The sequence below is a fragment of the Arachis duranensis genome, chromosome 1 (genome assembly GCF_000817695.3).
Source record: "Arachis duranensis cultivar V14167 chromosome 1, aradu.V14167.gnm2.J7QH, whole genome shotgun sequence".
Classification (NCBI taxonomy): Eukaryota; Viridiplantae; Streptophyta; class Magnoliopsida; order Fabales; family Fabaceae; genus Arachis; species Arachis duranensis.
Window position 1 is genome coordinate 87,924,943 of NC_029772.3, and position 12,745 is coordinate 87,937,687.

Below are 12,745 nucleotides of genomic sequence, written 5' to 3' on the forward strand. Positions count from 1 at the left end.
TTAATATATATTATATATATTTTAATGTATATTATATATTAATAACTGATTTTGAATATAATGGAACCAGCACCAATGATATATATGGTAGGCGGCGACTATATTGGTCATTTAATTTTCCTTAGTCAACCATGAAGAAGCTGAGGGAAACTATAAGTTAAAGCTCGAAATTGGAATCTAGAACCGGATTAAATAAAGCAAATTCCAACAACGACCCAAGTTGTATATAATTTATGTAATTATTTCTTAATTCCCCATCATTAGTCAACATGTATGTATTTTGTTTTGACACTAACGTACCTGGTTTGATGATGATATATCTCATTCCTAATCAGCAATAATAATAACCTCTTCAATTTTGCTGTACTTTCATTGTGTATGTACAATGTAAGTAGGCGTTGATCGATCACTAGATTCATTAGTATGAACTTATTATTATTAAAGCCATACATATACATGCATATTAATTCATGATACTGCTGATTGAACATATACGTGGCTGGCGACATCAAGCTAGCTAAGACTATGTACAGTTTGTAGATATAATTTCAAAATAATGAACCAAACCCTCCCTCTCTACCCAGTTGATTCATTTTGGTATCTTCATTTCCATACTTTGCCAGGAAAAAAATTAGCGTTACACAATGCGTAATCCATTTGTTATTAAAATATTTTTTCGTTATGATGTTGGTTTAGGAACTGTGATTTATTTGTTTTATCACACTTTAAATAAATGCAACATTTTTATAGCATATGAAAATTAAATCCTAAATTTATCATCCAATAATCAAAATAAAATAGCTTTACATGATTACAATTATAAAATCTTTGTTGGAGGGAGTATCTACAGTATATTTATAAAGAGTAGATATGGTAGCTGTCATCTATCTGATGAGTTGTTGCATGCATAGAAAGTATATAGCTAATAAGGTTGCATTGTGCAATTAGAAAAGAAGTTATTGGTAGATAAGCAATGTTGTTGTGTTGCATGGCATAGTTAGTATAATAGAAAGAGAGAGAGAGGTTGTTTTGCAGTAAAGATGAAGGAGTGGTTATTACTTATTAGTTGATTAAAATAAAGAAGAAGAGAAGTTAGTGTTAGGAGGAGCGGGATGAGATAGAGAGTTGTGGAGAGCGCGGAAAAGGACGAAAGGGGGGGGGGCCGCATTTAGCGGGCTTTGGTGGAGACGCTCATGCTCCCTACCAATCGCTACACCAACTTGTTTTGTTTTTATTTTGGAGCAGGGGTGTTTCTGTCTTTTCCATTGTGAGACAAAAACCAAGGGTAAGCACATGGGGATTGGAGGGGCCTTACACACGAGTGATTAGCCCATGTTACTGCTGGAATTTCTGTCTCCCAATCTTTTTAGGTACAATCACCCCCTCCCCACTCTCTACTTTTAATTATATTCTTTACTCCACTCCTTCACATATTTTCTACGTCCATTATCCATGCATCAATCCTACACCACATGTTTTATTCAGGAAGGAGAAAACAGAGTGTATATCGTTAAACTGAATCTGTTATCATGTAACTGATTTTCCTATACTCTTATCCAGTAAAACTATTTCACTCTCAAAGGGGAGAATGACTCTAAACCTCCAAAAATTAGGTACCACACCAGTTCATCTTATGCTTATTTTCTTTTTGACTCAATAATTCATTATTTCTAAGGTTTTGTGGATGATCTTCACTCTCATTATTAGGAGCAATAGGATTTTTGGTTTTATCATGTTGGATCTCTGTCCAATAGTTCGCTATCATCACATTACTATCATTTTAATTATTAGAAAGAAAAAATTTCCAATTCCACTATAGTGCTAATTCCTCATCAACCTATACAATCATTGAATGAATTCTGTTGGAAAATGAAATGTTAGACAATGTTGTATCGGTAACTATAGACTCGTATGTCAGTAAAATAGTGGTGTTATAATTAAAACTAATCCATACTTAAATTAAAACGTCATGAAGGAAACTATATGTTTTTCTGAGAAAATATATATAATGCATATGATGCGTACGTCACTCTCAAAGGTGGCCAAGCTAAGCTGGTTGCAATTTTAGCAGAGACTTAGAGATGGACAAGCTAAGCAAGCTGTGCGTGACATACATTATTGTTTGTTAATTCAAACCATTTTCTAAGGTTGATCTTAAACTAATGATTGCATTGACAGATACTACTTGTCTTATTAATATGTTTGCATTTGGCATCCATATCTATATATATATATATATATAGAACCTTGATGTCAACCCTAGACACTAAAATATTTGTTAGACACCAAAAGGTATAGGTAGCTTGGTGATGAAGAAAGGCATCAAATAATTAAAGTTGGCGTTTACAGAAGCAGAGAGAATTGGAAAATATGGAATGATCATTTCATGAAGAATAGAACTGAATGTTGATTGCAGCCGATGCATCAAGAGAAAGGCTTATACAGCTAGGAAGTTTAACCAACTTCTTGCAACCAATCAAAACATTAATATTACAGCTGCTAAAAAAAGGGGATAAACATATAACAATTATGTGTAAAGTATTATCTATTTGTATTTTAAACAAGTGCACTATAAATATTAATTATTAGGAAGACTGTTAGATAGTCCATTTAAATTTGTGTTCAATAAATGATGGTCTGAAGGTGTGTCTCCCTGTCTTATAGATTGGTGTTACTAGGATGTGACTGGTGAGAGTATGAAATCTGAGGAATAGATTGGGATTCCATAACTAAATTGGTTGTCTGCTGGCCGGTTTAAGGGATCTATGTCGTCCCAACCCATAAACCATTTTGTGTTCCACATTTTCTTCACACCATTAATGTCTTGTTCCTGCCCGATGCCATGTGCAACCAGCCATCCCTATTCCCATCTAATCCAAACAAAATAAATAAATACTACTATAAATATTGGAAATTAAAAAAAAATGCGTGCAAAAGTTTGGGCCTAAGAATGTCACTTTACAACTAGGCCTATTGAGATGCTTAGTGGGCTTATGGGCCCATTCCCTAGTCATAAAGTTGCATTGGGATAAGCCAACATATTTTCCACGTTAGATAGTTTATATAAGTAGGGAGTTGGAATAGGAGTTTAATTTTGATGTACAGTATAAAAAGTTTTATACAATTGTGCAAGAATTCTGCTAAAAACTAATGAAGTATTTGTATAATTTATACAATAAACTATTTATTTGGTCCAATATAAGTTAAAAAATAAACATCCAGGTAAAATACTATTAATTTCTCAAACACAATACACTCGTACTATCCAAAATAACTATCCAGGTACCAGAAATAATAAACATCTGATATCCTACTAAATCGAACATTCCTAAATCCTCATTGTACACATTATACAGATATTCCATTGGCTCCCTATACTTTCTCATTGTGCAATCATATCCGTTATTTTGAATGACCATTCACGCGATCAATAAAAATAGTACTTTTAATGGTGTGACATTACATAATTAGATGCATATATATAATTGCTTTACAGTGACGCTGTATCAAAATTAAATTCATAAGAATAATACCAAAAAGAAAAGAGTAGGGAATTGGATTCATGTAAGAAATCCCCAAAAAACTTGAGATTCTTAAAGGTGTGGAGCAAGGGCAGCACCAAACTCGTCTTCAAATTGAGGTCTATCTCTTGCAATAACACTTTGAACATAAGAGTGCCTAAGCTAGCTGGTTGGTAGCTGCTCTTGTCCAAGACTCGACTCTGTTTTTCAGTTTTCTCCACCAAAGCACACACACAACAAACAATATTCATGTTAATCGTTTCCTTCCATCATAAGCTATTGATTTCATAAACATATATGTCCTCCCCATGATGACTACACTTGGTTCAAACCTCACGTCAAGATAATAGTTTTCATATTGAAGATAGTTGAAAAGAATATATATATATATATATATATACTAAAATCGAGTAATGATGATGATTCATGCATGGTTATTTCCACTTTGCATTAAGCAACAATATATACATAGTTTTGGATGGTAGCAGCTACAAAGTAGTGCAGAGCTTAATGGGATACAGCTAAGACTAAGCGGAAGGCTTTTGGGTTCCAATTCCCAATTAGAAAATCGAATCCAAGTATGAGTATGAGTACTGCTTCTGGATGTTGGGCTCTCCCCTCCTGATGCATAATACATTCTCCATGATTATTTAGGAAAATATAATGAATGCAGAAGGTGCAACACTATAAATCAGTTTGAGCTAAGAATGACAAGAGTTGGTACAGAAGCAATAAGCCTGAACTCTGAAGAATAGTGAACTATATAACCCAGGAACAAAAAACGCTTAATTAGAGCAGAAAACAAGATTATACACAAAAAAAGGGGGTAAATTGCAGCAACATTGGAATCTGAGGTTGGTAATAACAACTAACAACTGTAAGTTAGCTTAGAGGGGGTGCCCAATTGATAAGGTCTAGAAATGCTTAATGCAGCCGCCAGCATCTGCTGCCAAAAGTGAGTTTACAGAAAACATAGCTTAAGGTTGATCATAATACCTCTGAACAGTGGTAGAAAACTATGCAATGATGATGTCCACATTGAGTGGAAAACATAATCCAGTTGGGACATGACATATAAACCAAAAATAAGGAACACAAGAACTTGAAATAAACAAGCTGTTTTTGTTGAAGCAATTTTCAACTTTAACTCAATTGAAATGAAGCATAATAAATCAGTATCACTGAACTCTTTAGCAAAACTATTGTTTGTGGGAAGCTAAATTCTAATGAAAACCACTATCTATAATATAATGAGAGTGATCCATCCATAGGGCAAAGCATTTATGTTAGTGAGCTAAAGTTTTCTGAGAAGTGCGGAAGCCCAACGCTTAACACGTCCTCTAAGTGTATAACCAAAAACAACTCCAGCAACAAAGCAAATTGCACAAAGCTTTGAGCATGCCCAGTAAGACACTCCTTCTCTGCAACAACAAAAATGTTGTTAAGAACTAATTGTGATGATAGAGTAAAACGAATATTGAGCATTTTGCATTTCTTTGGAGAGTTTCCAAATTGAAAGCAAAAAAAAGAGTACGAAGAAGGGGGAAAGAGAAATACCTGGGAGATTTAGTAAGCAAAAGAAGGGAGGAATCAGGCGGTGGCGCTTTTGCATCCAAATTGAGGGTTGGAGACGACGAATTGTGATGGGCGGAACCCTTAACGATAGCATTCGGAGCGCCGTTCATAGCTGGAAACGACGCCTCTACTATGCCGCTTACCTAACTTGAGTTGACACCTTCACTTTCAGACCTCTTCTCTTATTTTTTTTATTCCCAAGTTTCTAGACAAATCGATTTAACTAAAAAATTGATAAATCAAATTAGGGGTGCACAGATCTGGCCCGAAGGCTCGACCCGGTCCCGAACACTTTAGGGACTAATTTGGTGTGATTTTATCGGGTTTATGGCCGGGTAAGGGTCTCAAAAATAGACCCGGTCATTATTTTCGGGTCGAGTCCGAGGCATAGCTCGGGTCACCCGAAGTCGACCCGATAGTCCGGTCATCATACACAATTAATATTTTGTGTTATTAGTGGTGGATCATGACTATTCTTATGTGGAATTAAGTATTGTAAACCTTAATATTTTGTGTTATTAGTCATTATAAGACTATAAGTTAATGTTTTATGTTTAGAATGCATAAGACTTTAGACTAATGCATAATATTGTGTTATTTCTATTGATTTAAATATTTGGTATTATTAAACAATATTAGTATTGATTGTAGTTTTGCTTTAGTATTGATTGTGGTTATGCTTTAATTTTAAAAAATGGTTGGTTCTTGTTATATTTTTCTAAGTGAATTTTACTATGTTAAATAATGGTTGGAGTCTTGAAAATTTGGATATTTTTACATGTTAGCTTACAAGAAGATATCAACGTAATGTAATGTTAACGACCCGATTTTCACCCAATATAATTGTAGCCCGAAAGTATATTGGTTTCATCGGGTCTAAAATCGGGTTCGGGTCTAATAAATAGACCTGTGTATATTTCGGGTCGGGTCTGTGTCCCATCAAACCCGGCTTCACCTGACTCATGTGCACTCCTAAATCAAATTTTAAATTGATTTAAATTAATATTTTTTTATAAAAATAACTATAATACCTGACGAATGAATTTTTGTCGGTATAGAATTTATCAAGTGATCAATCGTAGTATAGTCTAAACCAATGCAAAATCCATCATCAAACAAATCTACAATCTATATCCGAGAGTACTAGTCTCCCGAGTCGTTCTCCCTTGGAATTGCCAAAGTGTGCATCTTATTGATTTAGTAAGCCTTGTTGGAATTCTTTGAAGGTTTTAGCAAAGTAATGAGAAACAAACAATCAATTATCAAAAGACTTGGCTTAGGGTTGGCATTAGAAATTCTATCCTTATAGTTCATTCAATGATGACAACAATTAGGCCTTGCTTCATTTAGTTATCCCCTAAGTATAGAGGAAAATCAAATGAAAACAATCAACTTGAGTCACAAGTTCTAGCTTCACCTCATGGGATTCTAGCTTTAGTGCACTCCAAAATTACTAATTAATTAAAAATGATTTGTTGTTGGTTAAAGCCAGTGGAATTGGTTTTTGTGCGGAGTTTGGTGTTTTGATTATGATATTGGAAGGTTTATGCATGTTGGGGTGAGGAATGGTCCACGCCAGTAAGAATGAGGCATTAAGGCTTCCATCCTTATCTCTTTGTTAGATTCAGCTTTCACAACACAACCCAAGACATGAAGATGGCTTCCCTGACTGCCCCAAAGCACTACTCCCTCCCCACCTTCCTCCGCCCTCAATCTCCCAAATACCCTTCTCACTATCCACTCCTTTCCACATCCTCTGCTTCTCAATTCTGTGGCCTCAAGCTATCTTTCTCCACTCCCAATGCCAATGCTGCTTCTCCGCTTCTACTTCCTTCCGTTTTTGCCAAGGTACCTACTACCTTCTTACTTGCTGTTACCTCTTTCTTTATTTGTTGCTAACTGACATACAGGTGAGTAAAGGTTCAAAGCCACCACCATTCACGCTCAAAGATCAAGATGGAAAGACCGTCAGCCTCTCCAAATTCAAAGGCAAACCTGTGGTTGTCTATTTCTACCCTGCAGACGAGACCCCTGGCTGCACCAAGCAGGCTTGTGCTTTCAGGGACTCCTACGAGAAGTTCAAGAAAGCAGGAGCCGAGGTTGTTGGAATCAGCGGCGACGATCCTTCCTCTCACAAGGCTTTTGCCACCAAGTACAGACTTCCATTCACTTTGTTGAGTGATGAGGGTAACAAAGTCAGGAAACAATGGGGAGTACCCGGTGATTTCTTTGGAGCATTGCCTGGCAGAGAGACCTATGTTCTTGACAAGAATGGTGTCGTTCAACTTGTTTACAACAACCAGTTCCAACCTGAAAAGCACATTGATGAGACCTTGAAACTACTTCAGGGTTAGTTACTTAATTATCTGTATTCTCTTGGGATGTCAGAATCAGATTGCTATCTAAGCAAGGTTCTTGTTGGATTTCATTCGCCCAATGCTAGCTTCACATACATTTATCAAATAAAACCAACCATCACGATATAATTTATTCATGGATATATTATCTGACACTGTAAAACATGACTCCATTTTACTTCTTATGGCTATCGATCACTATAGAATCAATGTTGGCTCTGATAGTCTTCACTGCTATAATGGGAAAAAGCTTCGGCTAGCCAATTGTTCTTCCTCCAAGAAGTCCAGCCCAAATCATGGCAAATCTGATCGGTGTGGTTGATGCTGTAAGTAGAGATGCAGTGCCTCTTATAGAACCTAGATGTCCTCTTCATAACCTCGACCTCCTCAAGGGTATGCGCAAGCATGTCGGGAACAGCGGGCAGCATGAACTTTTGATCCAGCAATGCAGAAAGCCAGAGGGAGCGTATCTCAGAAGAGTGAAGGTTGGCGACGCTCTCAACATAGCCAAGAAAAGCCATGTTGGGAATCAATGGATGGATGGTTCCCCTGTACAAAGGCATAACACCAGAAGCAGAAGGGTAATCCAACAAGCTTCGAAATGGCTCCTCCATGATGCTGTTCAGCTTCTGCTTTCCGTCATAGCCGGTTGCCAGAACCACCACATCCGCCTCAAGCTTAGTGTTGTCGTCGAATTCGATTCCTCCCTCCCAGAACCACCACTTGGACGATGCTTTCTTGAAAGCGATCTTGCCTTTCTCAGCCTCAGAGAAGAAGTTTTCAGGCAAGATGGCCATCTGGCACGATGCATAATCTTCGTCAAATGAGTGATCCGGTATCAATCCATACTTTTCCAGAGGAAGTTTCCACAGCAAGTACGACTCAATGAACTTTGACATTCCTCGCCTCTGTTAATTAAGTGCCGTGGTTAATTACTATTTATTGGTTAATGATTCGTGTGAAAGAGAGAGCGTACCATTGGAGAGAGGAGGAGGGTAAGAAGGGTTTTGAGGAATCCTTGGTTTGGTCTTTCATGGAGGAACTGAGAAGATCGATTAGTGTAGAAGATGGAGAGTGGCAAACCCCAAACCCAGTAATGGGGAACTGTCCAATGCGCCGTTCTTACAACCATTGTGCACTTTTGTCCTTCGCATCCTACAAATTATACCATTACTTTAACTATTCCGAACAACATAAACAATTATTCGATCAAATAAAAATAGAGGAATGCTAGGAACAGTAATTTTTGGGATTTGTAACCATCAAATAGCCATCAATAATAGTTTTAATGGTGTGAGATTGGTGTGAAATTTTATCCAATGACTCATTTTTTTTTGCTGGTTACATACTGGCCACAATTTAACAAAGTTGCTAGCCTCCTAAACTTTTCCATAAAAATACACTATACCCTAATTTAATGTTATTAATTAAATTTAAGGTTAATTTACTTTTTTAATTTTATTAATTTATATTATTCACACATTGTTTAAAAATATTATTAATTACTTATACTTTCCTTAACTAATATATACTAAATAAAATAATTTTGAATTTTGGATTATTTCTTTTGATACAACAGTGTTATAGTATTAAGATAATTTATTGTTTTCTTTCAATAATTAGTCAGTAAATTTATTAATATCAAAAAGAAAAGTTTAGATATAACAACAAAGTATTAATATAAATATACTGCTGACTAAAAATGTTGATTACTACGTAGTGGTAAATAAAAATGGAAAAGTCTAGGGGCCAGTAATTTTTGTGATTGTTAGCCATCAACTAATCATCAATGATGATTTGATAGTATAAGATTGGTGTGAGATTTCATTCAATGGCTCACCTTCTTCTGCTGATTATATGCTAGCTAAAATTCAATAAAACTGCTGGCCCCTAGCATTGCTCAATAAAAATTTGCTAGCTCAGAAGTTTTTTTTGGGTTAATATTTTATTGTTCTCTAATATTATTGTTGGGTAAAAACTCAGGTATAGTCAATTTCATTTGAAATTGATAGTTAAAAATAATTAAATATGATTTGACTAAATTTTCATTTAATAATTCTTAACTATTAACTTCAGGTAAACTCAACTACACTTGAGTTTTTACATTTTTTTGAGAAATATAATGCTCGCGAGTCTCAACTGCTGTCTATGTAAACTGTAAGAACCGAAAACGACAACGTTGACCAATAAATAATTAAAAGTGAACCCAAGTAAAAGGGTATGGGTTTATGAACAGTGAACGCAATTTTGTCAACAGCCAAAATTGGAAAATTAGTAATTAAAACATCTAGAAAGACAAGCTTCAAACGAATTACACAAATTGCTTTCACACTAATTCATCGTCTGATTAATATCATGCATATTGATAGCAATAAAATTATAAGAGATAAACTAAAATTTTAATTATATTATTTATTTTAACAGAAATTAATTAAAACTTTTATGTTAAATTATAGATTTGATATATTAATATAATTATTCTATATATACATAAAAAAATCAACCGTCATTTAAATATATGTTAAAAATTAAAATATAAAAAATATATTAAAAATAAGTTAAACAAAATATATATTTATATATGAAATATTTTTATGATTTTGTTAGGTAAACAATAATTTTGTAAATAATATGAATTATAAACTCTAAAATTGACTCAATAAAATTAAAAAAACACTTCACCTCTAATTACCTCTTAAACTTTAACATTAAGATAATAATTGTTAACTGTGCATGAGTAAATTGAATAAAAAAAAATAACTATCTAATTAAAATAATAAACATAATCATTTGCATACCTATTAAATTAAACAACCGACGTATCTATTATTCACGTTATTTAATATTTTCATTATTCACCTTCACTTTTCCATATTTTTACGGTTAAGGGCGAAAGTTATTAAGATTTCAAAATCATAAAAGAGTCTCGTGTATGTTAAAAATTTGAAATGGATAACAAAGTGACGAGTTTTGGAATGTTAACAGAAGAAGAAAAAGTGATAGTTGCAAGTGGGAAGATGCATGGATTGGTACCTTGGTTAGCGAGTGCGCACTCCATCGCTAAATCAATGGCAGACTTTTTGAAACCAACAACGGCAACGTTTTTGCCTTTGAAGAGTTGAGTGGCTTCTTCGTTGTTGAGCTTGCAGTAATCAAGCGTGTGAAGGACCTTTCCCTTGAATGTCTCTGGCCCTTTACTCCGTGGGAACGCCGGAATCTGAGCTACGTCCCCATACTTTCCCATACAAATCACCACAAACTCGAACCCGTACCACTGCACGTACCAATTATATTGTTAGGTCTAGTTTGAACAATAATGTATATATTGAATCAACTACTTTCAGAAGTTCACGAAAAAGTTTAAAATTACTGAATTAACCATTTTCAGAAGTCTATTAAAAAAAGTTTAAAATTTAAAACTCTGTTAGTTTGAGTGTTGTCTAAAATTTGTCATGGACTTTATGCATGTACGCAGACCTACCTGAATGGTGTGTGAGAGGGTGTTCTGTACAGCAAGATGCCAGAGAGAGCCAAGAAAGCGGATGTGAAGGACCTTAGAGTTGAAGGAAATGGTTTTGAGAATATCAAAGTGGTTCGCATAGGAGTGAAGGTAATCCAAAATCTCCAAGTGTGTGGGGAAGTCAGAGTTGTCTCTGTTGTTGGGCCAAGGGTAGTCAGTGAACTCGTAATCACGGCGCTGAGATTGGAGCTTAGTGGAGTTGAAGGAGCAATGCCTCCAAACCCCGCCAATGGAGTCAGTGGCCTCAAACACAATGGGGTTGTGCTGCCGCAGCTGTTTTGCCGCCGCTATCCCACTCACTCCAGCTCCTATTATTCCGATTTTCGATCTTATTATTATTGCTTCCTTCTTTTCACCCTTATCATCATGGAACAAAGCCATAATATATACCTAAGCTGCTAATTAATTATTACTTTGTGTATGTGGGAGTGTATGGGATTCTCTATCTCTTTATATAGAGACACCACCACTCCAGTCTCAGCAGCACGTGACGTGGACTTTAATTAAGGAAATTCATTCCGCATGTTGCAGAAATTTCTAGGGACCGGTGCTCTCTTAATTCATTCAGAATTTAGAGAGCTAATAGAATATTTGTACAATAATATTTTAACACAAGAAGAGGAAATGTTAGAAAAGTTTAAGTCACGATGAATGTAATGCATTAACTAATCAACTAAAGAGAGATGGAGCAGAGTCTGAATCCTCATCTTCATGCATCATCATCGTCCCATGCAAATGCGTGCATTGATTGACGGGATGATTTTTTTGTAATACAATGTGGTGCCCATGTGGCGTGTGTTTTTTTATTATAGATGTTAATTTTTTAAATTTTAATTATGAAATTTCATCCTTAGATTTGAGAGATTATAAAAATTAATAAAAAAAGATTGACTCTTAGATTTTATGATGGCTGAATTGTGATTTTTATAGGTACATAACTTAAAAGATTTAATTTATGTTAAAATTTAGTAGAACGTAAATTTGAGGGTTAAATTTGTATTTGTATATTTAAACAAATTAAAAGTTTATTGATTGATGAATGACCACAAAAATTATTATAATGTTTATTTCATGACCTGCAGGGTCGCTCCGCTTCGCCAAACACGAATCAAAGTTGGTACAAGTGTAGAACCAAACCAGCCAATTCAACCTCCATTCATTATATTATTCTTCACTTTAATTGCTTTATTTCAATGCAAACATGTATATCATGTATATATATATTGTATGAATTACATTCTATTATTTTACATCATCAAAATGTGAAATTTTATTTGACATGACTAGCTACAATGCAATAATCCACCTAATGTTTTAGGAAAAATATAGATAACCAACAATATTTTTAAATAATGTATGAATAATATGAATTAATAGGGTTAAAAAAATAAATTAATCTTAAATTTAATTAATAGTATTAAATTAGAATGTAATGTATTTTTATTTGATTGGTAATTATTTATGTTGTTTAAAATAATCATTGTTTACCTAACACTTTCCCAATATTTTATTATAAACTTTTACTGAATTCTTTTACATACACTGTAGCGTAATAAAATTATTCTTCCTGGTTAAATCTTAAATAAAGCAAAGCATATATTTTTTGCCAATTTTCCTGTAATTTATTGGCAATGTACACAGATTACAGTTTCTCTGTCTAGCTATACTAGCTACCTACGTATAAGTATAAGTCACATTGTTAATTAAAGACATAAGTTTTTAGTACAATTTGAACAGATTTATTAAAAATATATGATGAAGCATAATAGTTT

General features: G+C 34.4%; 3 protein-coding genes across 3 annotated transcripts; 1 reads left to right on the forward strand and 2 right to left on the reverse strand.

The window, feature by feature from the left end:
• Window positions 1-4,526: 4,526 nt before the first annotated feature.
• On the reverse strand, window positions 4,527-5,293 carry LOC107496140 (uncharacterized). The gene is made up of 2 exons (XM_016117341.3): window positions 5,079-5,293; window positions 4,527-4,942 (listed from the first exon to the last, which is right to left on the reverse strand). The coding sequence occupies exons 1-2, from the start codon at window positions 5,204-5,206 to the stop codon at window positions 4,816-4,818; spliced, it is 255 nt and encodes an 84-aa protein (XP_015972827.1). The 5' UTR covers window positions 5,207-5,293; the 3' UTR covers window positions 4,527-4,815.
• A 1,376-nt stretch (window positions 5,294-6,669) lies between these two features.
• On the forward strand, window positions 6,670-7,596 carry LOC107496109 (peroxiredoxin Q, chloroplastic). The gene is made up of 2 exons (XM_016117310.3): window positions 6,670-6,944; window positions 7,007-7,596. The coding sequence occupies exons 1-2, from the start codon at window positions 6,747-6,749 to the stop codon at window positions 7,448-7,450; spliced, it is 642 nt and encodes a 213-aa protein (XP_015972796.1). The 5' UTR covers window positions 6,670-6,746; the 3' UTR covers window positions 7,451-7,596.
• Window positions 7,597-7,634: 38 nt separating this feature from the next.
• Window positions 7,635-11,354, reverse strand: LOC107496195 (probable flavin-containing monooxygenase 1). The gene is made up of 4 exons (XM_016117405.3): window positions 10,935-11,354; window positions 10,487-10,727; window positions 8,430-8,608; window positions 7,635-8,361 (listed from the first exon to the last, which is right to left on the reverse strand). Exons 1-4 carry the CDS (start codon window positions 11,352-11,354, stop codon window positions 7,660-7,662), a joined length of 1,542 nt encoding a protein of 513 aa, XP_015972891.1. The 3' UTR covers window positions 7,635-7,659.
• Between the last annotated feature and the right edge of the window lie 1,391 nt (window positions 11,355-12,745).